Genomic DNA, 27,889 nt, shown 5'->3' on the forward strand with positions numbered 1-27,889 from the left:
ATGAAAATATATTCTGTAATCAATCTAATGATACTTATTTGGTATTATAAACGTTTGTAATATTTTATATAGATTTAATTAAACTTAAAATTTGTTAACTCCTTGAAAAATAAGAAAGTTTTTTTTTTGAACTAGAGGAGCATATTACTTGAGAGAATTATCTATTTAGCACTGAAAAAAATCGCTCTTCCTTCTAAGGCACTAAAGAAATCAAAGTTCCTTATCTAACACCGAGTTGAAAATTCGTTACATAAATAGCACTACCGTCTATTTTCTCTGTATATCTTTTAGTTGACTTAGTTTGACTGTGTCAGTAATTTTGAAAGGGACCAAAATGCCTCTGGCCAAATAATCGGTCACCGTCACCCCCTTTTCTCCCCTCAACGAGGGGACGCGCTCGGGGCTTTGAGCCTGCCTCTCTTCTTCCTCTGAAAAAAAAAAAAAAAAAAAAAAAAAAAAAAAAAAAAAACTCTCCAATCCCTAAATGAATGGAGACCGATATCGCGGGTGGGGAAGAAGATGAGATGGGCGGAGGGGGCATCTCCTGGGTCCCCGGCGGCGCTCGCGCGAGGCGAGAGGACGCGGCCGGCCGGTCCTGTTCCTGACGCGGATCTGCGGGCACGGCGGCCGGGGGCCTCCCTAGCTCCCCTGGTCGGCGTGGTGCCACCCAACCACCCATGCTGCTCCAACGTTTCCCTCGTGCCGGAACTGTACGTAGCCTTTTAAAAAAACGCAACGGATCGGCGAACATTTTCGGCGACGCTGGAACAGTTAGGCTGTCCAATTCGTAAAGAGGTTCTTGCTGGAACACACCGCCTGGGGCAAATTATACTGCCGAGGGCAAAATAATCCTGTGCGTTATGCACTGCAGCCACAATTACTTTCACCCTTCGTTCTGTAAAAATAGTATCATTCTCACTACCAAGAAGTCAAATATTTTTAATTTTAATTAAATATATAAAAGAAAATATTGATACTTATTATCTATAATTAGTATTATTAAATAAAATCGCTAAATGTATTTTCGTAATAAACATATTTAGAGATATAAATATTGCTGATATTTTCGAAGCTGAGTCAAACTTAAGAAAGCATATGTGTGAGGGTCATAGCTGGTAAGATAACTTCTTGGGATGTTGACGTAGATAAGGCCAAGTTTGGTACGCTCCACGAGGGGCTCTATGAATCCATTCACCAAACGCTCTCCCTGTCTAATTGCTTCGTAGATGGAGCTCAAAAAATGTACCAAGAGGAGTGCGAAAAAGGAGAAAGAGCTTGAAAAAGGAGCTTCACTCGGCTCCTCTTGCTTGTGTGGGCTCAACTCGCGGTACAGGAAAGCCAACGCGACGGCATGAGATGGGGAGGGGCGGAGGCGGGGCAACGGTGGAGCGGAGCAGGGCAATACAAGGAGGCGGCGCCAGTAGTATTTGTGGTGGAGGAGGTGTGTGTATGGATAGGGTGAGGAGAGAAGAGAAAAAAATGAAAGGGTGCCCATGTTCATTATTTTTAGGCCATTTCATGTGAGATGCTTATAAGTAATCTTCTCTGCCATAAACAGCAGCATTGGCCACCGTAGCATAGTGGCAGTGCGTTCGCTTCGTAAGCGAAAGGTCGCGAGTTCGATCCTCGCCGGGGGCTTTAATTGGTGTCGTTATTATATGATATGATTCATCTTTAAACATTAATTTTTATTTTTATAACCCACGTGATTTTCCCCCTTCCCGTGCGAACACACGTCTCCCTCCTGGTTCATGCGCGGCGTCTGTTCCATCATCAAAGTTTGCTCGGTTAATCCCCTCCCAAAAGAGATGAGAGGGATTTTAATTTGCAAGGGATTAAATCGCCTTCAATCCTCCTCAAATCTTTATCAAACCAAGCAAGGCGTTATTATATGATATGATTCATCTTTAAACATTAATTTTTATTTTTATAACCCACGTGATTTTCCCCCTTCCCGTGCGAACACACGTCTCCCTCCTGGTTCATGCGCGGCGTCTGTTCCATCATCAAAGTTTGCTCGGTTAATCCCCTCCCAAAAGAGATGAGAGGGATTTTAATTTGCAAGGGATTAAATCGCCTTCAATCCTCCTCAAATCTTTATCAAACCAAGCAAGGCTTTACTAAATATGGCTGTAGAATCATAATGTTATGCCAGAATAACTAATAATTACTCTCTCTGTCCCACGATTAAGAACATCTCACCAAAACCAAGGCTAAAGCTAAAGTATCAAAACGCCCCTACAAGGAATTATGATGATTGCGACGTCTTGCGGGAGAACCGCCTTGGTGCTTGGTGCTGGAAGGGACAAGCATCTGCCACTGCTACTCTGCTAGATTGTTTTGTCTTTTCTTATTCACTTCGAGACGGAAGCAGGGAGGAAAATGCTGAAGTGACCTACGGTTTGAATAGGACGCTGTTAGTGAAAGTTACTTTGCCACCCCTTCATTCACCTCCTCATTTGTTTGTCTTTTCCTCTCCTGAACTTTTTTCGAGTTATTTTCAACCTCCACTGTATTTGAAGCTCCCAGCAGCAACAGGAGATCATTATTCTGTTCTTCATAGATATCCATGTCATCTCCTTCATTAGCATTTGGGCATGTACCTCTACCTCTACCTCTTCCCCTTCCACGATTCCCAAAGCCTCCTCTAGGGCCACTCCCTCGACCAGCACCTCTTCTCAAATTATTGCCCCCAAACTTCACCTGAAGCCAATCACCCCACCGACATTTATTGACATCATGCACTCCATCACATTCTATCATTTCATGGCCCATAAGACCACAAACAAAGCAAAACATAGAGAGCTTCTCATATTGCACCAAATATCTTTTGCTTTCTTTAATCGTGATAGGAACCACCCTCACTAGGGTTTCTCAAAATCGAAGAAAACACAGACCCTAAGATAAGAGGTCGGGTTTATGCGCCCTTCATCCAAAATCACCGTAATTGGTGGCCCGCCGACCTTCCTCGCCACCTTCTCCACCAGTTCTTTCTTCTTCAACCCCTCCCGGATGCCCTGGATGCGAGCCCAAACTGTGATTTTATTGAGTTTATAGAATTATAGTCCTTCACATTTGAGAAGCCATCATATTCCTTTAGGACCACCGGTGCTCCACGGAACAGCTAAGGCTAAGGCCCTCCCTCCATGATCCTAGTACAACCCCCACGCACTGGAGTTGGACAAGAAATAGGTTCTCCCAACACCTTGAAAGTAACCTCCTTTGCTGCAGACCACGTATTGCGCATGGCGTTTAACAAGGCTGCATGGCTGAAGGGTTTTGTGGTATTTCCTTGATCAAGCTGTCAATCTCCTCCGAGAAATCTAAATCCTCATCTTCTTCCCCCACCAAAGCGAGCCCCTGCAGCCGATCCTCAAACTCATCTCGTCGGTCATCTTCTCTTTGTCTTCTCTAGCCGAAACTCCCTAAGTACCCGCCATGCAACTTGTGCACAGGGTGGGGAGAAGTAATAACCTGGAAGAGAGCCGCACAGGGTCTGCTAAAACAAGGAGTTTCAGCAGCAATCCAGTGAGATTTGCGGTTTTGTGGTGGACTCCCGTCGGCGGCGCCGTCTGGAGGAGAGAGACCCTAGGCCCTAGGGTAAAAAAATAAAAAAGGTTAATATAAAGGAGAAATAAATAATGGTCCATGCATCTAGCATTCACCCGAAATGGTTGGCCATACAATCGTGATTTACAATGAAGAAGAACGTATACTTATATTTACATAATAAATCCTATGAAGTTAGGCATGTTAGTCTTGAATTAACAAAAAAAAAATAGTGACAACAATTATACGACCAATGAATTTGTGAAGCCCTTACTCGTCTGAAACTAGTTGGCAGTTACATTCGCTCAAGTGGAGTTAACAGATAGCTGCATAATCCATCGGGATTTTGTTAACAGATGAAACGAGAACTTGCTGTTTCAAAGCTTTTAAGTCAGCTGGTGCCTCCAATGTTTGCACAACAAATGTTTGTAGCAGAAGAACTGCTCTTCATAAGTTCTGTGCCAAATTGTGCAGCCACTGTCAACAAAATGCAGCTCCTTTTTCCTAGTGGAGCACCAATAGCTTCCTGTCATCCTTATATCTGATATGGATTTAGATTAATCTTTCTTTACTTGATTGGCTGATTTTTTAGGAAGATTGTACAGAAGCAGTCCGAGCACTAAGGTAGCAACACCAATCAAAAAAGATGTGCTCAAATTTGTTCCTTCGGGTAGATATGGCAGAGGCAGCGACAGGATATAGATGGAAAGAGGTACTGCAGGGAAGCATAGTGTTAAAAAAAATGTACAACAAACCAAACAGAAGTCAGCTTAAAAAGGGCATGTTTCCTTAAAGTTTTGGTCGTGAGTCAACATCGAGTTATAGTGTATGCCAACTGCACAAAAGATTTGCATGGCACCTCAAACTTAAAAAAAAAAATCTCCATATGCCCTTGCCTGATTGCCTTGCACAAGTACTCTACTTAAACATTAAAATATGAAGAGGGAAGACAAACTGCATAACCTGCTAAAGTTGATGTTAGTGAAGCAACCACTGCTGTAGACATCTTCACAAGATTAAGGACAGAAATGTTGAAGGCCATGTTCAGAGTTATGTAGAGAAGTGGTAGCAGAGGAGCTCCATGGCAATCTGAAAATCTAAACCATTAGCATATGATCTTGCATCATAGATTATAGATTGCAGGCCTCAAGCGTTTTGAGTTTGACATAGCTAGCAAAGTGTTATACATTTATGCCATGCATACCTGAATAATAACACTCATTGTACCAAAACAAAAAAGATGAGATGAATAATATTCACTTGTGGAAGATTTCAGGAAAATCTTTTTTTCTCCAACCAACCAAATATTTGAAATTACATAATATGAGATAATGCTCCATTTATTTACCACCTGAATGTACTATGAGAAACAATACTCACCCTTCAGATTCCCTCCAACATTCAGAAAGCATGCAGCACCACGGTTTAGGTATTCAGGGAGTTGAGCAAAAGGAATCCCTTTCAAGTTAGAGAGAAATGGAAGGAGTAGGAAAATGAAAAGAGCCTGTATGGTGCAACAACAAAGATTTTCAGTGAGCAAAAGAAAGACAAACCAAATGATTCATAAGCCAAAATGGTACAAGAATCACCAGAAATTTCCAAAGAATCATAGAGTACCAAGAAGGTCATAGTACTGGCATTCCTATTTTCAGTATTAACTACGAACCTAGAGTTATCGAAAAAAGTGAATCTCTATTATCTTACCTGGAAACCTGAACCAAAAGAGTTGACTACAAATATATCAGGCCGCTTTCCCTATGTAAACAAAAAATAACCAAGTTATAATTCATGCTTTCAATACCAGAAAATCAATGAAAAAAAACTGAGGTTTAAACGAACCTCAAGGCGTTTTGCACCATCAATGAAAACAAACTCCTGTAATAGTGCCAAAAAAACTATATAGCTGGATTAGCATGAAAATCCCACCACAACACTACTATGAACACTCAACCTTGATAATGGAAGCAGCAGCTTGAAATGCAGCTGAAGTCATCATTACTGCTGGCCAAAAGAATTTGACTTCAGAGAGAATCGGACCATCACTGGCTCCACTGCATTCATCAAGAAAAGAGGATGACTTAAGAAAAACTCAATCTAATCAAGGTATGAGCGTAATACATGCGCCATAATGGTAACCTGTACAAATGATCCACCATAATATGTTTCTAAACCTATACTCTTCCAAGATATTTGGTTCAGCATTTATATATTTTATCTTGTGGGAATAAGTTTATTCTCAGAGTTATGCCACTGAAAACTAGGAATAGACAAGAAATCTGTTCAATTTGAATCTACGGGTCAACATTTAGACCAGTAATTCTATGAACGAAATGTAGTGTCACTGTGATTATTTAGTCAAACTGTAGTGGACGCTTTCATTGGGAAGCAATACAGCAAAGAAGACGAAGGCGTCAGCAACTGTTAGTGGCTAAAAATAGCCATAGTTATCTGTTTAGGGGACTTTGGCTAAACCATAGATCTGCATGAACTTGGTTTAGGATCTGCATGTGTTTGGGTTTAGGACCTGCATGCATTTGGTTATTAACTCTGTTATAGGTGAGAGTCGGACATTAGGTGCTATAGCTAAGGGCCGGCTAAGCAAAGAGGGATAAGCAGAGGTAGAGTTTTTATGATCAGAGCCTCCTAGGGAGGACGATCAAGCTCTACTGCTGCCATTGTTCTAGGATTAGCCAGATTAATAAAGCCAAGTTCTCAGCCACATCAATTCGTATCCAGAACCTTTGATCTTGCGACCGTATCTGTTTCCGTCGCTGCCACCCCATGTGTCTACAGTACCCGCGGTACTATAGCGCTGCCGCAAATTCCCACCCTCAGATCACATTTGCTCATCCACAATTCCCAGCCATGGGCGATCTCCTCACCATCGCTGAGGGAATCTCTGCGAGGTATGATCGCATCTCTGCAGGGATCGATCGGATCTACGAGACACTCCTTCAGCTTAGCGACCGGATGAAGGCTCGGGACTCGTCACCACCAGCCCCTCCAATCCAGATGTCCCCATCCCCATCCCCGTCCCTGGGACAACGGCATCACCGCCTTCTTCCCCACCAGCGACGCCCAGTCTGCTATACCAGCAGCCACATCTTCCCCGCCGGCAGCATCACCAACGCCAACAGCTTCACCTCCACCGACAATTGCGGCTACACCGACCACTTCCCCACCGCCTCCACCATCAGCGCCATCCCCACCTGTGATTACTCCTCCGGTCACATTTGCGCCAGCCATGGTGAAGGATAAGCACCAGGCGATTGCATGTCCAGCGTTGATGTCCGCTCCACCGATGCGGGCGTCCTGCTTGGTCCTGGCCACTTCAGCACCAAGGTCTGCAACACTAGGGCCCTCGCAACGATGGGCGTCCTGCTTGGTCCTGGTCACTTCAGCGGCAAGGCCTGCGACACTTGGAGCCCTCACAACACCATCAGTAGTGAGGCCATCTGCACCGGCAGGACTAAAGCCGTCGGACAGGGTTAGCAGAATTCGCAGGCCTCCAGACCCCTCTACTCACCACCGTGAATGTACGCGTTCTCCGCGATGTCGCTGCATCCAGGGGCTCCCAAACTCACATCCAAGCCGATGGCGTCTCCGTGGTTGTGGCCGTCTTCACGTACCACCGACATGCACGCCATCTCTAGCAAACTCTCTGGCCTCGTTGTCTGCTCCACCGAAGAGGGTGTTCTCCTCAGTCTTGGGCACCACACCACCACTGTCTTCTACATCAGCAGCCTTGCCAACAGCAACTCCGTCAATTGTGGCGACACCAACGGCATCAGAGCCGTCTTTGCAGCTGCCAGATCTGCCACCGTATCCGACATTGCTGCCATGTTTGTCAGCTGTGGACATGCCTGACATCAGTATTGGCTGCCTTTGTCGAACACATCCTCACGGCAGTGGCATCTCCTTCCCCTGCAACCACCATGGCACTACCAATGACACCAGCACCAGCACCCCCGCTGGCTGAATTGACTCCAGTGGCGCAATTTCAGACCTCATCTTCCGTCGTCGCCATGATTGTCTTCTTCCAGCAGCTGACTGCTCAAGTGTGCTTCATCACCTTCAGTATTGCTCAGCCCCAGTTCTGAGCAGGCCTACAGCTCGATGACAGGAGGGTGGAAGTGTTGTGGACGCTTTCATTGGGAAGCAATACAGCAAAGAAGACGAAGGCGTCAGCAACTGTTAGTGGCTAAAAATATCCATAGTTATCTGTTTAGGGGACTTTGGCTAAACGATAGATCTGCATGCGCTTGGTTTAGGATCTGCATGTGTTTGGGTTTAGGATCTGCATGCGTTTGGTTATTGACTCTGTTAGGTGAGAGTCGGCCATTAGGTGCTATAACTAAGGGCCCTCTAAGCAAAGAGGGATAAACAGAGGTAGAGTTTTTATGATCAGAGCCTCGTAGGGAGGGCGACCAAGCTCTACTTCTGCCATTGTTCTAGGATTAGCCAGATTAATAAAGCCAAGTTCTCAGCTACATCACAAACTGAAATGGCATATGCAAAATCTCTTATATTGCCTGCCAATCCTAAAATGCAATCAGTGGTATCTAGAATGAACCAGGAGCTTTGATAACAGTCAGCATGATCTTTACATGAGCATGCCAGATTTGGAAAAAAAAACATGGTGTACAATATAATAGATAACCACTCATTATTATTTAGTGCTCGTCATGGAAGTGCAATAGAAGAGTAAGCAAAATAAGGACAACTATTCCAATACACACCCAGCCACTGCTAGAATTACTCCAGTTGTAACAAGCAAGCAGCCAAGGATCTGATTTGCTCTATATTTCCTTCCCAAGATGAGGACAGATAAGATAAGCTGCCAAACCAGAAAAGACTACACAAAGATAACAAGCATGTTAGACAATTAATAGGAAGATCACATGAAAAGTACTCATGAATGTGGATGAATCCAGCGGATCTATACAGAAAAATAAATACATCCTAGAAACATTGTATGTCACTAGCAAAGATAAAATGGAAAAATTAAGTTAATTGTAACTTATACAAATGTTATATAATAATGATGATTATTTAATAGATCAGTGAAAAGAATACACAAGCGAGCATGTGGAAACACTTAGCCCACCATCCTAGCTACAAGAATTATCTAAGTGTTGATCCAATGTAAGCACTTAGAATGGGAAAAAAAACAATCTAAAGAGAAATGCTAAGTAAAAAAAAACAGAAATTGCGAAAACAGCACCCATTTGACAACCATTTACAGGGTTATATGTAAAGTTGTAACTTGTAAGCAATACATGATTCATGCCTCCCACAATCAAAGCTTTACGTATGGAGTAATCAGAAGTGACCCAGTGGTATATGTAGACATATTACCTGTGACAACACTGGAATAGATGGCCCAGGCAACATAGCTGCGAGGACAGACAAATATAGAAACAAATTTCATTTAGTTATGGTCTGAAGGAATCATACCACAACTACTGAACCTGCTACAATGCACAAACTTGAACAATGAGTTGTTAAAGGTGAAGTAGGAGCATCATTGACTACCAGCAGCAGCCATGCCTGAAGCAGCACCTAGCGCTTCCAGTAAACCAATTAGCATGAACTGTGACTTTGGAAGTGCTAACATTTCTCTAGTGACAATCCCAGCGCGAAATCTTATGAAGAGAATTGAGAAATACACTAGGACATACCTGCAAATAATATGAAGTGAGTAGTTCAGTGCTAGTAGAAAGCAGTTTGTGCAAAGGAAATACACAAGAGAAATACACTAGGACATACCTGCAAATAATATGAAGTGAGAAGTTCAGTGCTAGTAGAAAGCAGTTTGTGCAAAGGAAATACACAAGGACTCTACTGATACTGAATTGTATGGAAGCATTGCACTTCATAAGCCCCAGGAACTTAATTGTGACTAGTGAAAACCAGCAACGTACGTCTAATAAATTTAATCAATCCAGAAGATTACAATTACACACAGTTCCTATAGTACTCTGTATAGCACAAAAAATGCTCAATACACGACAGACGTTGAGGTTTCATTGAAAGTATCAACTATCAAGATTACCCAAATGTGGCGAACTGGGCGAGGAAGAAGGGGTAATTCTTCATTGGCACAAGCGCCAGCTTGTAGAGCACCCGGTTCATCACAGCAAAGACCACAGTGGCGGCCGCTGCCGCCGCGATCCCCGTACCACCAGCACCGCCACCACCGTCTCCGGACATCGCAGAAATCCTAACCGCACCAGCCGCTCGCGCTCTCTTCGAGCCCAGCGTCCCGACGAACCGCCTCCCACCATCGCCACGGCCCGCGGCGAGCCCCAGGTGAAGCGGAGGCGGAGGCGGATGCGGAGGCGTTAGCCGTAGGGCGGCACGGAGTCGCGTCGGGCACCGCCATGGCGCTCCATTGCGGGGGAGGGGCTGCGGCGGCGAGGGTAGGGAAAACGGCGATAGGAGGAGCGGGATGGGCATGGCGCAGTGGCGATGGCGTCGGAGATTTCGGGGGTTGGTTGCTTCGCTTCTTCGGATTGCGGCGCTGCACACGGGTCCTTCTACACCTCGGATGCACAGATTTTTTTTTGCGGACCACTGTGCCAATTCACGTTTTGCTCGTTGAGTATCTGACTGGTGAGGACCAGGATAGTTGAACCCAACTGACGGCGCGTGCCTCCGACTGACCTCCACGCCCGCGCGCTCGCTTCCGCCCGGGGCTGTTCGGCGGCGGCGCTTACCTGAGCTGGAGGGAGAGCTGGAGGCGGCCCGCAAACTCGGGCGTCGGCGGTGGCGGCGACGCTCAGCCCTCTGCGCCGGCTCGAAGGAAGGAGATCCAACGGTTCAGAGTTCAGATTCTCCCAAACCCTTGCTGCTGCCGCCGCAGATGGAAGTCTGCGACGAGGTGCGGTCGTTTGAGGCCACCGGCGTCTACCGCCTCGATGGCACGTGCAGCAGAACCGGAGCCACTTTCCTCGACCCGGTCCGCCTCCTCAACGCGTGCTACCAGCGCTTCCGCATCGTCCCTTCTGCGTACTACTCCCGAAGCTTCAGCCCCCAGCATCAGGAAGGCGAGCCAGAGATCGAGCGGCCCCAGAAACGGAGGAAGCGCAAGCGTAATCAGAAGCCGAAGTCCAGGGAGCTCAATCCCATGGAGCAAATCGCTGAAGCCCGGCACCAGGTGATGTGTTACACTGCTTTACTGTGGCAAAGTAATGCTAAATTGACTAGATGGTAACATATAATTTGGCTCAAACTGATAGTCTTGCTGTAACTGAGTTCTTACTTGGATCATGGCTTCGCTTTGACAACTTGCCAGGGGATTTAGAATTTTAGCTAGTGGCAATTGAAAACATAATATTTGTTTAAGGTTGTGGAGAAGAACTCTGGAATTTGTTTTGCAAACGTAGTGAGTAGTGTTTAGTGCTTGAACTTGATGTTGTGATTAACTTCTGCTAGGAAGCGAGGCCTTTACTGTTGAAAGCACATGAATCACTCATTAAGGCTAAACATCTACTGGAGTACATTTCCAAGACAATCAAAGGCAACGAGCACACACTTGATGCAGGAAGTGGTTCTGAGAATAATTTCGTTGAGCTTGGGACCTCATGGCGAGCACCTTTCTATGAGATCACTCTTTGCTTCCGGAAACCCCATGTTCAGGGCAATGAGGAAGGTAAAGTAATGAAACAGATGGTTTTATTCTTTTTTACCATATTTGAAGGTACATGATGCAATGCTGAAGCAGTGTTTATTGATTCTAATATCTTAGGTTCCTTTCATGCCCAAAAGACATCATTTCCTCTCTTTAATAGCATAATCAGTGTTGAAGGGATCGACGAGGCAGAAGGAGAATTCCAGAATAGGCATTATATTTTACCAAGAGGAAGTTGCTTCTTGATGGTACATAAATACCCTTTTTCTTTGTTACATATAGTTTCAGCTAACTGAATGATCTGTCCTTAATTTTGAAATGCCTTTTCATGCTTTGGGTCATCCGTTGACATAAAGACTGACTTCAAACAGGTTAGAGATCTCATTCCTTGTAAGTGACAATGTGGCACCAGTGAAGGCTAAATATGCTCACATATTTCTATGCTTGTGATAATTGTGTTGTCACATTTACTTGATTCCCTTATTCATTTGGTGTTACCCTTTTTCCTCTAGGTAGTCCAAATCAAGGGTATAATCTTATAGTTATTGACCCGCCTTGGGAGAATGGATGCGTTCGTCAGAAAGAAGCGTAAGCTTACTGTTTTTTGGATGTGATTTATCTATGAATATGAAGTGAACAAGTATTTAACAGTAATTTTTGTATTTTTTCTCTGTAAAGTAAATAAAAGCTAGAGTGCCTAGAGCACTCGGTGAGCCTAATGACCAGGGGCGGATCTAGAGTTAGAAACCATTGATGTCACTAACATAGCTATGATAGACATGCGTGCTGTAAGGTGACCGCATTACTAGTACTTTGGCTCTGCACCTGCTAATGACTAAGCCTTGGTCCACATCACAGAGGCTGGTCTTTGTGGGGCTGGTTGTTGCTCACATGGTCCTTGTGGCTGTTTTTCTGTTTTTAGGACAGCATCTTAGACTAGAGGACAACATCTTAGAGGACAGCATCTTAGACTAGAGGACAGCATCTTAGCTAGGACAGCATATTAGCATCTTAGACTAGCATCTTGGCATATGCTTGGCTGGCTAGCAGCCTATAAATATGTAACCCCAACCCCTCAGGTTGGTATGGCATTTGTGTGAGCTTGTGTGAGAAATAGACAAGAAAATTGCCCCAACTCCTTGTGCCATCCTCTCTCGATGAGAGTAAGAATTCTCCTACTACCAAGAGTGAGAATTCAGCGACTAACAAGTGGTATCAAAGCCGTATTATCCTGTAGCCTGAGCATCTCTTGCTCATCTTCTCTCCCAGCCCCACAACAGCCCCAGCCGTTGGCAGCAGCAGCTCCTCCGGCCGCTCCTGTTCACTCCTCTCCCAGCTCGTCTGAAGCCGCCCTCTCCCCACGCAGCAGCCCCCCGGTAGCGCGTCATGTCCGCAGGGCAGTCTCAGCGCTCGGTCGCCTCGAGCACGCGGCGTCGGCAGGAGGCCGAACTTGCCGCGGCAGAGGAACGCGAGCGAGCGGCGGCAGAGACCGCTGCGGCGGCGGCAAGGGCGTCGAGGCTGGCAGCAGCCAGAGCGGAGGCGGAAGCAGCGGCGGCGGCGAATGCAGCGCGTGCGGCGACGGCGGAGGTCGAGGCTCTGCGCGGCAGCATCGGCAGCTCCATTTCCGCTGATGACACCGCCGACGCGGACCTCGAGCTGCTAGAGAGGGACGCAGCGCGAGCGCGGGCGGTGCAGTGGGCAGCCGCACACGTCCACGAGCGTGGCGGCAGCCCAGACAGGCGCGGACGCGCTGGCGGCGCTCGTGGAGGAGGCGCGCACGGCGGCGGCGCTCCTGGAGGAGGCGCACACGGCGGCGGCGCTCCTGGAGGAGGCGCGCACGGCAACGGTGGCGGACGGGTCGATGGAGAGCGCGGCCTTCACAGGCAGCGTGGCTCTCTCTTCCCGGATCGGTACCGACGGGTCGATGGAGAGCACGGCCTTCACAGGCAGCGTGGCTCTCTCTCCCCGGATCGGTACCGTGGTTACCACGGGCTCCAGGCTGTTGTCAGGGACGTCGGTCCCGGCGGTGGGTGGCCTACCCTCACCAAGACCAACTACGTCGAGTGGGCTGCGGTGATGAGGGTAAAGCTCCAGGTGCGGCACATGTGGGAGGCAGTCCGGTACGGCGACGTCGACTACGACCTAGATCGACGGGCGCTGGATGCTCTCATCGCTGCAGTCCCGCCCGAGATGCAGTTCTCGCTTACCAGCAAGCGGACTGCCAAGGAGGCTTGGGACGCCATCGCTGCGGCACGCATCGGCAGCGACCGCGCCCGCAAGTCCACGCTGCAGGCACTTCGCAAGGAGTGGGAGAACCTGGCCTTCAAGCCAGGTGAGGACGTTGATGACTTTGCTCTCCGTCTCAACACTCTGTTGCAGAAGATGGTGCAGTTCGGCGACGACACCTACGGCGAGGAGAGAGCTGTCGAAAAGCTCTTCCGCTGCGTCCCCGAGAAGTACAAGCAGATGGCTCGCTCGATCGAGTCGCTGCTGGATCTCTCCACGATGTCGATCGAGGAGGTGATAGGTCGCCTCAAGGTCGTCGACAGTGATGAGCCACAGTCCCTCTCGGGGCCCATCACCACTGGCGGGAAGCTCCTTCTCACTCGGGAGCAGTGGCTTGCCAGCCAGGGTGACCGGAGGAAGGGGGAGCCTTCTTCCGCGACAGGCGGCCGCAAGCGTGGCAAGCCGCGCAAGGCGCGCAGAGACGCCCAGGCCGGGGCGCGAGGACGTGCCGAGGGTGATGCCCGCGGAGGCGCCCAGGGCGGCGCCGCCGGCAGGCACAAGCTGGCACGAGACGACACTTGCCGCAACTGCGGCCAGCTTGGCCATTGGGCCAAGGACTGTCGACAGCCACGACGCGGCCAGGCCCACGTCGCACAGGCGGAGGAGGAGCCGACTCTGTTCATGGCACATGCCAGCATCGAGCTACCTCCAGCGGCACCGGCCGCAGCGGCTCTCCTCCACCTCGACGAGCCAAAAGCACACGCCCTCCTCGGCGACAGCTCCGGCAACGACAAGACTGACGGGTGGTGCCTCGACACCGGCGCCACCCATCACATGACCGGTCGACGGGAGTTCTTCACCGAGCTTGACTCTAGCGTTCGAGGCTCCGTCAAGTTTGGGGATGCCTCCGGCGTGGAGATCAAGGGCGTCGGCTCCGTCATCTTCACCACCATGTCTGGTGAGCACAGGCTGCTCACCGGAGTCTACTACATCCCCGCGTTGAGGAACTCCATCATCAGCTTGGGACAGCTGGATGAGAACGGTTCGCGCGTGGTGGTTGAGGACGGAGTCATGAGGATTTGGGATCGTCGTCGTCGCCTTCTTGCCAAGGTATCCAGAAGCGCAAATCGACTCTACGTCCTTAACGTGCAGGTGGCACAACCCCTCTGTCTCGCTGCTCGTCGGGACGACGAGGCGTGGCAGTGGCACGAGCGTTTCGGGCACCTTCACTTTGAGGCCCTGAAGCGGCTCAGTGCCACGGAGATGGTGCGAGGCCTGCCGTGCCTCGACCATATGGAGCAGCTCTGCGACGTCTGCGTGTTGACGAAGCAGAGGCGACTCCCCTTTCCCCAGCGGGCGAGCTTTCGAGCCAAGGAGAGGCTCGAGCTCGTGCACGGGGACTTGTGTGGCCCGGTGACACCGGCCACACCGGGAGGACGACGCTACTTCCTGCTGCTCGTCGACGACCTCTCCCGCTACATGTGGGTGATGATCCTCGGCAGCAAGGGAGAGGCTGCGGACGCCATTAGACGCGCGCAGGCTGCTGCGGAGGCGGAGTGCGGCCGCAAGCTGCGCGTGCTGCGCACCGACAACGGCGGCGAATTCACGGCGGCTGAATTCGCGTCGTACTGCGCTGACGAGGGCATTCAGCGCCACTACTCCGCGCCGTACAGCCCGCAGCAGAACGGCGTCGTCGAGCGGCGCAACCAGACGGTTGTGGGGATGGCTCGGGCCCTCCTCAAGCAGAGGGGGATGCCGGCTGTCTTCTGGGGAGAGGCGGTGGTGACGGCCGTCTACATCCTCAACCGCTCGCCTACCAAGGCGCTCGACGGCAGGACGTCGTACGAGGCTTGGCATGGGCGCAAGCCGGCGGTCTCCCACTTGCGGGTCTTCGGCTGCCTCGCGTTCGCCAAGGAGCTTGGCCACATCAGCAAGCTCGACGACAGGAGCACTCCGGGAGTGTTCATCGGCTACGCGGAGGGCTCGAAGGCCTACCGCATCCTCGACCCGAAGACACAGTGTGTGCGCACGGCGCGCGACGTTGTGTTCGACGAAGGGCGAGGATGGGCGTGGGACAAGGCGGTGGACGATGGCTCGGCTCCGACGTACGACGACTTCACTGTCGAGTACGTCCACTTCGAGGGAGCTGGGGGAGTAGGCATCTCTTCTTCGGCGAGCGCGTCTACCCCAGTCCCCGAGCCTCCACCGACCCCGGCGCCTGCTACTCCGACAGCTCCACGCTCTCCAGCCAGGACCTCGGCTGCGATGAGTTCTTCGCCGGCTTCACCACAGCCGGCAACGCCACGCACTCCAGCACCGACAGGCACCTCTCCGGGCACGACTACTCCAACACCAGCTCGTGTCGAGCACAACCCGGTTGAGCTCGCTACTCCGCTCTCTCACGACGAGGAGCGCATCGACGCGTACCACGACGGCGAGCCGTTGCGGTACCGTACGATGGAGAACCTTCTCGGCAACCAGTTGGTGCCGGGACTGGTGCCTCACGACCTGGAGGACCTGGAGGCGTAGTTGCACCTTGCGTGTGACGACGGCGAGCCTCGGTCGTTCGCAGAGGCCGAGAGACACGCGGCATGGCGCGCCGCGATGCAGTTGGAGATGGATGCGGTTGACAAGAACCGCGCCTGGGAGCTTGCTGACCTTCCTCGTGGTCACCGCGCGATCACCCCTAAGTGGGTGTACAAGTTGAAGAGGGATGAAGCCGGCGCCATCGTCAAGCACAAGGCTCGCTTGGTGGCACGAGGTTTCGTGCAGCAGGAGGGGGTCGACTTCGACGACGCTTTTGCTCCCGTGGCACGGATGGAGTCCGTGCGACTCCTCCTTGCACTAGCTGCCCAGGAGGGCTGGCGTGTTCACCACATGGACGTCAAGTCGGCGTTCCTTAACGGCGACTTGAAGGAGGAGGTCTACGTGCACCAGCCGCCGGGATTTGCGATCCCCGGCAAGGAGGGCAAGGTGCTCCGCCTGCGCAAGGCCCTCTATGGCCTGCGGCAGGCACCGAGGGCGTGGAATACCAAGTTGGATTCCACGCTAAAGGGGATGGGCTTCGAGCAAAGCCCGCACGAGGCGGCCATCTACCGACGGGGCAATGGAGAAAATGCCCTGCTGGTGGGTGTCTACGTCGACGACTTGGTGATCACCGGCACCAAGGATGCGGAGGTGGCGGCATTCAAGGAAGAGATGAAGGCCACCTTCTAGATGAGTGACCTGGGGCCTCTCTCCTTCTACCTGGGAATCGAGGTGCACCAGGATGACTCCGGGATCACGCTTCAACAGACCGCCTACGCCAAGCGCGTCGTTGAGCTAGCTGGGCTCACCGACTGCAACCTAGCTCTCACTCCGATGGAGGAGAGGCTGAAGCTGAGCCGCGACAGCACGACGGAGGAGGTGGATGCTACACAGTACCGGCGCCTTGTGGGGAGCCTTCGCTACCTCGCCCACACACGGCCGGATTTGGCATTCTCCGTCGGCTACGTTAGTCGGTTCATGCAGCGACCGACGACGGAGCACCAGCAGGCTGTGAAGAGGATCATTCGCTACGTTGCGGGGACTCTCGACCACGGCCTCTACTACCCGAGGTGTCCTGGGGCGGCACACTTCGTCGGGTACAGCGACAGCGACCACGCCGGCGACATCGACACCAGCAAGAGCACGAGCGGGATCCTCTTCTTCCTCGGCAAGTGCCTCGTTAGCTGGCAGTCGGTCAAGCAGCAGGTGGTGGCCCTGTCCAGCTGCGAGGCCGAGTACATAGCGGCCTCCACCGCTTCGACTCAGGCGCTCTGGCTCGCTCGACTGCTTGGTGATCTCCTCGGCAGAGACACTAGAGCGGTGGAGCTCAGGGTGGACAGCAAGTTCGCTCTGGCCCTGGCAAAGAACCCCGTGTTCCACGAACGCAGCAAGCACATCCGGGTGAGGTACCACTTCATCCGAGGCTGTTTGGAGGAAGGGAGCATCAAGGCGAACTACATCAACACCAAGGACCAGCTTGCGGACCTTCTCACCAAGCCCCTTGGGAGGATTAAGTTCCTTGAGCTCTGCTCCAGGACCGGGATGGTTCAACTCTCCCACAAGACGACGCACAAGGCTTAGGGGGAGAATGATGGATAAGTCATGTGTGGCTGGTCTTTGTGGGGCTGGTTGTTGCTCACATGGTCCTTGTGGCTGTTTTTCTGTTTTTAGGACAACATCTTAGACTAGAGGACAACATCTTAGAGGACAGCATCTTAGACTAGAGGACAGCATCTTAGCTAGGACAGCATATTAGCATCTTAGACTAGCATCTTGGCATATGCTTGGCTGGCTAGCAGCCTATAAATATGTAACCCCAACCCCTCAGGTTGGTATGGCATTTGTGTGAGCTTGTGTGAGAAATAGACAAGAAAATTGCTCCAACTCCTTGTGCCATCCTCTCTCGATGAGAGTAAGAATTCTCCTACTACCAAGAGTGAGAATTCAGCGTAAACAAACTTTCCAATATGCGCTCCAGTTCTTGAAGCCCGTTCTTTTTGTCACTGTGCAAATTTCTTGTATGGTGTCCAATGTAGTGCAGATATCATTATTACCCTTAGCTGACCATAGAGCGTCTAGGCTGTATCATTTTGTTCTATGAACTTATAGTAAAGCATGAGTTGGCTGTGTCTACAAAACTAAACCATTTATGGTTAGACTGTGTTCACGTTCATCGCCGTCCATCATCTTTTGAATTGTAATTTTCAACTTATAGTTGGTTAGTTAGAAACCTTATAGAGTAATAAATCGTTCATTTAAATGTTTATGCCACAGGTATCCTACACTTCCCAACAGATATTTGTTGTATCTTCCAGTGCAAGAACTTGCCCATCCAGCCGGAGCGCTTCTTGTTTTGTGGATTACAAATAGGGAGAAACTGCGGGCATTTGTTGAGAAAAAACTGCTTCCTTCTTGGGGAGTGGAAGATCCCACCGTGTTTTATTGGCTTAAGGTTTACATCTGATACTCATTTGGCACCTGCTGCAACAGTATTTTTCATTGATATATTTGTTAATTTTATAGCGACATTACTATTTTTCTGCATTTTGGTTCTAATATCTTTGCCAATTATAGGTGAAACCTGATGGTTCTCTAATTGGTGATTTAGATTTGTTCCATCACAGGCCTTATGAGTGCCTCCTCCTTGGCTACATAAATGTTGTAAGTTTATCCCACCAGCTTATTTGTACCAAATCTTGACTGTGACTTTAGTTCTGCAGTTGTATTCTTAAATTCATTGATTATGTTCTCCGGATTTGTTTATGTAGAACACAAATGCTAAGCAAGGGTCTAACTTCAAGTTTTTAGAAGGAAGCCAAGTAATCATGAGTGTCCCAGGTGCTCACTCAAGGAAACCTCCCCTTGAGAGTATCCTTCAAGTGTCCCTTGCCTTTATAACTTGGAATAGACAGTCATGCAATATGGCCTTTTTAGCTGGATATAACAGATGTTCAATTAGTTGACCCTTAATCTGTAAAAGAATTACTTTCAGAATATATTCCAGGTCCTAAACCTTCAAGATGCATCGAGCTTTTTGCCAGAGAGTTGTTTCCCAGATGGACCTCTTGGGGAAACGAGCCGCTTCATTTTCAGGATACCATGTACTTCTCGGAGAAATAATTTGATTGCCAAGAGCATGATATGAACACATGAATCGTTGATGCAACTGTCGCCTATGGCAAGTGGTTTTGCAATAGCATTGTACCTCGTGTTTCTTGGTAAGCAGTTATTTCCCGCATCTATTATCCAGTCACTTCATGACTGCTGTATTATTGACTTGTAATATCACGACATGTCTTTCTTCAGGTGGTGAAGAACACCCCATCTCCAGATGAGTGGGGCCGTCTGCCAGTGCTGACCTACTGTGTGACCTCTCGCTTCCCAGCAGTGCTTGATTGATATCAAGTCCAATTTTTTGCCAGCGGCTGGAGGTTTGGCGAATCCTACCTAGGCTGACCTGAGGGGCTGACATCTCTATTTATTTCTTAGTTACACTCTGCAGTTCCCTGCATTGCAATGTTTACTGTGCTTCTGGAAAACTCAGATCAAATGCTAACAGGCAGTCACAGATGAAAGAATTTGTACACAACTAGATTCGTTGGACTCATCTGCGTCCTGGTTACTTTCCAGCTACTACAATTCGGAACGTTCCTGTAAAGTAGAACAGAGATTTCCATTTCCCTGAGCACTCAACTAAGGTTTGAAGACAATGTTTGCTGGTTTACTCTACATTCTGGTATCATAAGTTTTGCCGTATCCAGTGTCTATTCTGTTGCTGATATCACAATCTTCCATTATGTGTCCATTCGTCTTGCCGTGTACCTTGCATTGTTACATTACATCTGGAAGGTGGTTCTCCAAGGACTACTGCAGAGTACTTGTCGAATTTTCATGGGAAGATCTTTGCCGACGAGAGCTCTGCGCCTCTGCCGGCTGCCGCAAGCAAACTAACGGAAGCCCGGGCTGCAAATGGGACGATGCGCGCGGCGGAGACTGACTACGTGTTGAGACTTGAGCGGCGTATGGCAATGCTTGTGCGTAACGGTACGAGGCGTCGTGGCGACGCCACCCTTGGTGCCGAGGCCGTTGCACCCGACGCCCAGCTCGACACGGCTGCCCTAGCCTCCTGTTTCAAAACATCGCGTCAGGGGTAACTCCGTCTTTCTGCATCCGTTTCAAACAGCGTTAATAAGCCGCTCGTCCGGTCGTCCCTGCCGAACTGAACAAACACCGCGAAGCTCGAGGATCTTGACTCTGCAACTGCAAATGCCGGGCGTCAAGTCAGAGTCCCCCTTGCCGGAGGTACCCCACATCTGGATGGCCCTACCCACCGCTTCCTCCAAGGTAGCCAGTGCCAGGGCGAAGCTAGCTGAGAGAGCCAAGACGCTGGCCAATTCGAAGGCGAAGGGACGACTGGATGATCAAGAGAAGCGGGGCAAGCATGGAAGGCTCGTCCCGTCACTTGGGTGCAGGACCTCGCCTCCTCTGATGCCAGTTGGCTCGGATGCGGAGAAGAAGAGATGTTCCTGGATCACTGCAAACTCAGGTGAGTTAATCACAGTTGTCTGGTTCCTCCTTTTTGTTTCCCTTAAAATAAGTGAAATAAAACTGCATTTTCTTTGTGGTTCCTCTAGAACATTGCAAATGATCAGTACGTGTGCGTTACAGTTGAGACTTCTCCTTTGTCATTTGCTCTGTGGTTGAAGCATAATCAGTTGGATTTCAACTACCTTTGTAACTCTGTTGGTTTGTCTTCATAATCAGTTGAGACTTCTCCTTTGTCATTTACGACGTTAGTGAATTAGTGCTAAATATACTGAGTTCGAAGCTGTAGAACTTTTTTTCGAAAGGATGGCAAGAATTTTACCGCAATTTTATTAGACCAGGTGTAGCTCTAGAACTGTTATCCATGAACAGTCTGAAACTGGTGAACATGCATCTTTACACTTTAGTACAGATATTCATTCTGCAACAATAAACACCTGAATTTTTAGGTTTTTTAGAATACCAAGGACAGAAGTGCATTTTGTAGAAAAAGTCGCATCTTTTGCACTTTTGTTGAATTTTCAGTTTTGTCAAAGTATAGGCTCACCGTTAGTCTGTTCGGCGGGTGGTTTCTGCGGCTGATAAGTCGGCTGATGCTGTTTTGTTGTGAGAGAAAAATACTGTACCATAGCCGATAAGCCGTGTTGATAAGTTCAAGCGAACAGGTCAGGTAATATCATGCTTTTTGGTGTTATATGGTATGGTACCTCCATTTCTTCAGAGCCCCTCTATGTCGCATTCCATGATGAAGAATGGGGAGTTCCCATTCATGATGACCAAATGCTATTCGAGCTGCTCACACTTTCACAAGCCTTAGGTCAACTCACCTGGCCTTCTATTTTGAGCAAGAGGGAGGAATCCAGGTATGCTGCCCAAAACTGAAACTCTGTTCATAGCAGAGGTGTTAGGATGTCCACTGATGGATTCAGCCTTTGTACCAGGGAGATTTTCGATGGCTTCAACTTTGCATTGGTATCTGAATTCACGGAGAAGAAGATAAACCTATTGAGATCAAATGGAATCGTGCTGCTGTCAGAGCAAAAGATTCGCGCAGTTGTAACAAATGCTAAGCAAATGCAGAAGGTACAGGAGTTTGTATTCTTACAGTTATTTGCATTTGCATCGAATCTTTTTGTTGAGTTTATCTGTGATGGACGAGGACACAATGTTTATTCTTCTTATCGTTCTTGTGATAAGGCCGAATGCTAATATTTTGCTGTTTTACCTATTTGGCATTTAACAACAAAGGGGAAAACGGTATCAGAAATTTGGCAACATTAGAAATTTTGAGCATCTGTCCAATGTATATATAAAAAAAATACTAGTGAGATCACACTCAGCTTACTTTTTTCAGCTTTGCAACTTAGCGATCAGCTGACTAGCACAGCACTAAAACAGCCATTTCCAGTCCATAAGCAAACAGAAATCCCAAGAGGCGGAGACCTCGTTTCGTACATGAGCCACATCATGTACCCTTTGAGAATCTGGATAATGTGATACATGGGCTTCTTCTATACATGATTTGCAGTTCACCATGATTTGATCAAACATCTTTTGTGTAGTACCATATGTTTCATAAATTCAGTATTCCATGTGTTGAACTTTCGAAATGCTTACCTGTAGGTGGTTAAGGAATTCGGATCGTTCAGCAACCACTGCTGGAGCTTTGTTAACCACAGGCCCATCACAAACGGCTTCCGCTATGCTCGCCATGTACCTACAAAGACGCCGAAAGCTGAAGCCATAAGCAAGGACTTGATGCACCGAGGGTTCCAGTGTGTTGGACCTACAACGATCTACTCTTTCATGCAGGTTGCCGGGATCGTTAACGACCATCTGTCATGTTGCTTCAGATTTCAGGCTTGCAACCAGCACAAGGCCAGTGAAAACGATGTGAGACCAGAGCCAGCACTGCCTGATAGAAGGCTGGGCTCGCCATCTTCGGAGGATTCAGATCCCAGGGAGGTGTAGCAAGTCACTGAAGTCAACCTGAGTCATTTTTCTTATTTGTGATTGTCAGGACAGTTTGAAAGTGCATTGGGATGCTACTGAACAAGTGGTGTATACTGTATATACATTGTATAAGATTGTGCAGCTTTCTGGTGTGGAGTGCTTTCTCACATGTATCATATTGGTATTGCAGAATGCACTTTGATTGGGCTAGATGTAAAGCAACTTCTGCTGTGTTGTTTTCTGAATGTACGGTATCTGGCGTGTATGTACAGACGATGCAGCTTACAATGTTCTAGCAGTTTGCCATTTCATGGCTGTTCTTTTATTCCCCAACAAAAGAACCTTGCATCTGATTACCTAACATAAGTTTCTTTATTCCAAGAACAATTAGCGGGTGTCAATTAAAACTGTGAGTGGATATGATTAAGTATATGGGGAATATTAAGTTTCTAATCTTGCTTTCTTTTCCTGCTAATCCAAGATTAGCTGGAACTTTTGCATCTGATCTTACTTTTAGAAGAAATAAACATAGTTGATTTTTGCATAAATAAACCTAGTAATAATGCAAGTATCTACTGTTTTTTCACTTTGCATTTGCAAACTTTTTAACACACACACACAAGTTGAAAAGATATATGTATGTATGCTATTAGCTGCATGGATGATCATATATATCGTACTAGTCTGATTATCACGCATACAAAAACACAAAGAGAGTGTTGTGTTGACATGGTTATGATGCGTCAGCCCTTATGTCACATACTTGCCTTGTATAGCAAATCGCACGATAAAGATTTTCCCTTGAGAAGTGAGCCCCCAAATAAAAAACAAGTGATCGCAAGAAAGCTATCGCACCTTTCAAGCACTGATGGATCAATATGGTTAATCGGACAGCTAATTAAGACAGGCCCCGACCATAATAAACTAATCGCGACACGATGGCCACGTTTCGCCTCGCCATGGCCGTGTCCTCCACCTCAAAACCTCACTGGCAAAACCATTATTCTACTCAAGCTAGCTAGCCTTAACGTACACTTGGTCATATTTAGGGCCAGTTTAGTTCCCCAAAATTTTGCTAAAATTTTCAAGATTTCCCGTCACATCGAATTTTTGGACGCATTCATGAAGCATTAAATATAAATAAAAAATAAAACTAATTACACAGTTTAGACGAAATCTACGAGACGAATCTTTTAAGCCTAATTAGACTATGATTGGACACTAATTGCCAAATAACAACGAAAACCGCTACTATAGCATTTTGCCAAATTTTTTGGCATCTAAACAAGGCCTTAAGCTCGGGATCCCACCATCGCCCTCCTCGAGGTCGCCTCGGCGTCCGCGCCTCGCTCCGGCGACGCGGTCGCCCGAACCCGCCTCCCACGTGTCGCCTTGCGGGAGGAGCCAGGTCAGCGATGTCTGTCCACGTCATGCCAGATGGCCACTTGTGTGAGCTTCGGCGTGTGGCCGGAGCATATGTGCTTCAAAGGTTAGCGAGTTGTTTAGTGGCGATTAATGTTAGCCTTTCTCCTTTAATTTGTCTGAATGTTCCAAGGTCCCCTGGGGTCCGAGGTCCCCTACTACCCTAGCTAAGAACCCTATCAAAGCCCATCATCCGATCCTTTGCTTCTGTGGCTTGTGGTTAAGCTAGCTTTACCGTGCAACTGTTGGGATTATATTAGTTTATTAGGGAGGAGCAACAAGCTAAGTTTGGTGAAGGCTGCTTTAGCTATAGCTAGCTAGCATGCATGGGAAAAGAAGAGGAGTATCCTAACAAACCATGGGAAACCATGGACTGGAACATGCCAAGTGTGCAGCAGCAGCCTTGGGGTTGAAGCTTGCTTGCCATCCAATTAAACCCGTCGTCCCTCCTAAAAATGTGGCACAAAACTTGGCGCCTTTCGGGGAAAGCCGGGCCATGATTCCGGTTTAACGTGGCATTAGTGCTGCCGTTAAAACAAAGCCGCGAGTTTACACTTGTTGCCATGATGGTGCAAGCCCTAGTTCTGGCATTGGTATACACGTGTTGCTCGGAGAGTGGAGGAGGGGCTCGTATAGTATATAGCTAGCCAAAAAAACATTAATTGTTAACCTGGATGGATAAAAACATTAATGGTAGTGTAGCTACTTGAACAAAATGATGGATCATAATGTGCCTTGCATTTAATGGACGAATGAAGAAACTCATTAGAAATTACAAGTTTGTATATAAAAAAACTTATTATTACAAGTGCTTTGTTTCGTTTTACTGGTGATATGGTAGTAACCGGGCCCTCTGGCCTGTACCATTGTGAAACCTCTGCAGGCCAGGAATATGAACAGAAGAAAGAAACAGTGGACAGTTAACTAGGGTTGGAAATCAAAGGAGGGCAGCCTGACTTTTCTTTTCTCCATTGAATACCTCGCAGCCTGTTTGTTTCGGCTGGATTGACTTATAAGTTTATGGCTGAAAGTACCGTTGACTGATTTGGTATGAGATAAAAACACTGTTGGTTGGCTGATAAGTCAAGCCAGATACATATAGTTACATGCTGATGACCCATTGACCTATACGGAGTACGTGTTAAGCTAATAGGGCCGGTAGTAGTAACACGTCCGAAAGCTGACGATCAAGTCAGTTAAGGCAGGCGCGAAATTAGATGCGCGCGCGTAACGACGAGCAGCATGCATCGGTATTAGCACCCTCCCCGGCCCGTCCTCTAATTTTTAGAGAATTCGATCGAGATGGAGGAGCCGATCACGCAAAGGCGATCGATCGAGGACCAAGATCGACGAGCGAATCCGCCGCGTACGCACTTCGAGGCGGCGTACGTACGTTCCTTGCTGCTGCGTGCTTTGCTTCCTTCCGTTTGCTAGCTAGCGTGCGGCATGCGCGCGCTCCCTGCCGTCCGGCCGGCCGCGGAGCCGGCTCGCCTCGGGCAGTCGCTGTCGTCCTCCCAGGCGCCCACGACACCGCGCCGAGCTGCTGCCCAATCCGGGCGCGGCCGCGGATCGTCGGAGATCTCCCTCCGCCATTAAACTAAACCATGCCTAGTAGACGCCAGCAGCTCAGCTCCCTCCAGGGATCCCATTAGCTAGCTAGCTAGGCCGCTCAGCTCATCAAAGGAGGAGAGGAGGCGTGTAGCCCGTGTCCCGAGGAGATTAGGTTTGGTGGTCACACTCAGCTCGCACGGCGCGGTTGGAGGGGGAGGATTAGTTATAATGGCGTCGGAATTCCACAAGTTGGAGATGGGGAAACAGGGCCGGGAGGTGTCTGAGATAAGGATGGCACTCCCTAGTTTATGCCCAAAGCCAACGCCGGCTCTCGTACTAATGAACGCCCACTTGACTTGCGGCCTTTTCTTTTGTTTAAAAACAGGGACTATATAAGACTAATCTATTGGCAACTGGTGGTGCTTGTCAGCTTGTGTGTGGTGCGTGTGCTGCCATGCGCATCAGCCCATGCCATGCCAAAAGGGGCCTCTCTCCGCTAGCCCTCGTAGCTAGGCATGTGACAGGGAATCACTCATGTACTCAGCCCGGGGTAATGTGCTCGCTCTACTGCTACACTTGGCATCTCTTTATGCCATCGACCCTTTGTTTGTTTTAGAGTAAATTACAAGACCAGTCTTTGAAGTGTTGGGCAGGTTTTATCTAAGTCCTCAAACTATGAAATCACACGTTTGACTCATCAATGTATCTAAGTGATTTCATCCAGGTCCAAAATAAACACGAGGAAGGTTAGAAGGTGACGTGGTCGTCCATGTGGCCCGTGGGCTCGAGGCGCACTCGCCCAGCAGGCCATGGCCACCGCCGGCAGCGACAACCTCGCCACTAGCCGCGCTAGCCGCGGCGACCCTGGCCCGTATCGCGCTCGACCTCCTCGCCCTGTGGCCACCTCTCCTCTGTTGTTCCTCTGGCCGGACGGCGCCCCACCCCGTCTTGGCGCCCCACGCACGCGAGCGCTGCCCCAGCGCCTCCGCGTATGCGTGGCCGCGTGATCCCGCGCCTCCGTGGCTGACCCTGCCTCACTGTGCCAGTGGTCGAGCGAGGGGAGGCTTGGTGGCAGTGGAACGCGGCGCAGCAGGAGCTCGCTCGGCCATGGCGGACCGCAGCGGCTAGATTCCAAAATTCATCACTCGCAGTGGATGGTTTGCAACAGGGTCACTTCCAGGGGCTACACGATAATTGGGCGCAGCTATGTGTGCGAGGAATTGGAGCGGGAGGCCTCGAGTTGCGCGAATTTGGAAACGGGGAGGTGGCGGTGTTTACCGACGTCCATGGCGGTGACGGCGGCCACGAGTTTCTGTCTCGGTCAAGGCCGGCCAAGCTAAGAGAGCGTGCCAGCGTGGGTGCAGATGGGCCAAGCGTCGTTGGCCGTTGGTCATTGCGTAGTGACCGTACGGAGCGGAATATGCCTCGGCGAGGGGCGCACGCGCGCTGCCTCATCGGCTCGGCCTAGCGCGGCGCGCAGTGTAACACTTACTAAAACATGTCATAAGCATCATGTTTAAATGTTATTGCATGTGATAATATGAACAAGTGAAGCAGTGTAATTTAAACAAACCGTAAAAACTTAAAATGAAAGGTTGTTCACGACTTATGAAATTATCGAGTAAGGATATTCATGAATTTTTATTGAAGGAAAACACTATAGAACATGCATGAGAGGCCTAAATAAAGTTGGAAGTCTAAGAATTGTAGTTGACAGTGAAATACTTGGTTTAGAGAAATAATTGGGTTAAGTACACATTTCAATAGCTTGAAAATGCAACTAGAAATAGAAATCCAATTAAAACTTAGAAAATTTCTTGAACTTTGGAAAGGGTAGACATTGCTTTGTTCATCAATTTTTGTAGAAAATTTTAGTTAAGAAGTAGAGTGTCATGGCCTGTTTTAGTAGCCTAATGTACCCTCTAAAGTATGGTGAAGATGGTTTGGGTGTTTGGCCAATCGATTAGCTGTTTCAGATGATTTAAAAAGCGTGCATGACACGTCCTCGGTCGGTTTCCTCGTGTAGGCGCGGTCACCGCGCCCTTGAGCCATGACATCGATGCGCCGGCCACCCGCGCGCGTCTGGCCGCACTTGGCTGGTCGCTGTGGCCGATAGCCCTGGCGCATCGCTACCCTACCACACCACCACGCACATGGTTGTCACGACCGGTGCCTGCCCCCTCCCTTTGCTTCGGTGGTGCTGTGTCGGTACGGGATCGAGGCCGCTGCCTTTTGCACACACGCCTGTCCCCGCTAGCGGTCGACCGTGCCTTGTCGAGGTTACGCGGAGCTCCCGCGCGCAGTACAACGTGCCAAGCCGCCGCTGGCCTCGCCCTACGCTGCACGTGTAGTTGTCCACCCTCTAGCCTTGTTCTTTTCTATTGAATGGCTACGCGATGTATCGAGATGTCCCCCATCTTCATCTCTCGTGCACGCCTTTGCTGTCGCTAAGGACGAGCAGGCGGGACCGAGCCGTGCTGTCGG

The 27,889-nt window shown here is 49.1% G+C and overlaps 3 protein-coding genes and 1 non-coding gene across 5 annotated transcripts; 3 read left to right on the forward strand and 1 right to left on the reverse strand.

Moving 5' to 3' along the window:
• Positions 1-1,566: 1,566 nt before the first annotated feature.
• On the forward strand, positions 1,567-1,638 carry TRNAT-CGU (transfer RNA threonine (anticodon CGU)). Its single transcript has one exon. It is a non-coding gene; the product is annotated as a tRNA-Thr (tRNA).
• A 1,068-nt stretch (positions 1,639-2,706) lies between these two features.
• LOC136550614 (protein CLT2, chloroplastic-like) lies at positions 2,707-10,016 on the reverse strand. 2 transcript variants are annotated; one of them, XR_010782358.1, is made up of 11 exons: positions 9,605-10,016; positions 9,085-9,230; positions 8,908-8,945; positions 8,289-8,404; positions 5,501-5,600; positions 5,389-5,424; positions 5,254-5,304; positions 4,930-5,053; positions 4,513-4,638; positions 3,824-4,264; positions 2,707-3,595 (listed from the first exon to the last, which is right to left on the reverse strand). XR_010782358.1 is itself a non-coding variant. In XM_066542255.1 (10 exons), exons 1-10 carry the CDS (start codon positions 10,006-10,008, stop codon positions 4,107-4,109), a joined length of 1,299 nt encoding a protein of 432 aa, XP_066398352.1. In that variant the 5' UTR covers positions 10,009-10,016; the 3' UTR covers positions 3,643-4,106. The 2 variants fall into 2 exon arrangements, 1 of the variants encoding a protein (XP_066398352.1); XM_066542255.1 differs by lacking the exon at positions 2,707-3,595 and having other exon boundaries at positions 3,643-4,264.
• A 395-nt stretch (positions 10,017-10,411) lies between these two features.
• LOC136550626 (methyltransferase-like protein 2) lies at positions 10,412-19,663 on the forward strand. Its single transcript, XM_066542266.1, has 10 exons — positions 10,412-10,708; positions 10,987-11,203; positions 11,300-11,430; positions 11,539-11,572; positions 11,695-11,770; positions 18,209-18,386; positions 18,509-18,595; positions 18,703-18,802; positions 18,915-19,152; positions 19,241-19,663. The coding sequence occupies exons 1-9, from the start codon at positions 10,415-10,417 to the stop codon at positions 19,052-19,054; spliced, it is 1,257 nt and encodes a 418-aa protein (XP_066398363.1). The 5' UTR covers positions 10,412-10,414; the 3' UTR covers positions 19,055-19,152; positions 19,241-19,663.
• Positions 19,664-19,798: 135 nt separating this feature from the next.
• On the forward strand, positions 19,799-22,750 carry LOC136550634 (uncharacterized). The gene is made up of 4 exons (XM_066542272.1): positions 19,799-20,480; positions 21,201-21,342; positions 21,421-21,562; positions 22,103-22,750. The coding sequence occupies exons 1-4, from the start codon at positions 20,201-20,203 to the stop codon at positions 22,448-22,450; spliced, it is 912 nt and encodes a 303-aa protein (XP_066398369.1). The 5' UTR covers positions 19,799-20,200; the 3' UTR covers positions 22,451-22,750.
• Positions 22,751-27,889: the final 5,139 nt, after the last annotated feature.

Source organism: Miscanthus floridulus, chromosome 1 (genome assembly GCF_019320115.1).
Source record: "Miscanthus floridulus cultivar M001 chromosome 1, ASM1932011v1, whole genome shotgun sequence".
In the NCBI taxonomy this organism is placed as follows: domain Eukaryota; kingdom Viridiplantae; phylum Streptophyta; class Magnoliopsida; order Poales; family Poaceae; genus Miscanthus; species Miscanthus floridulus.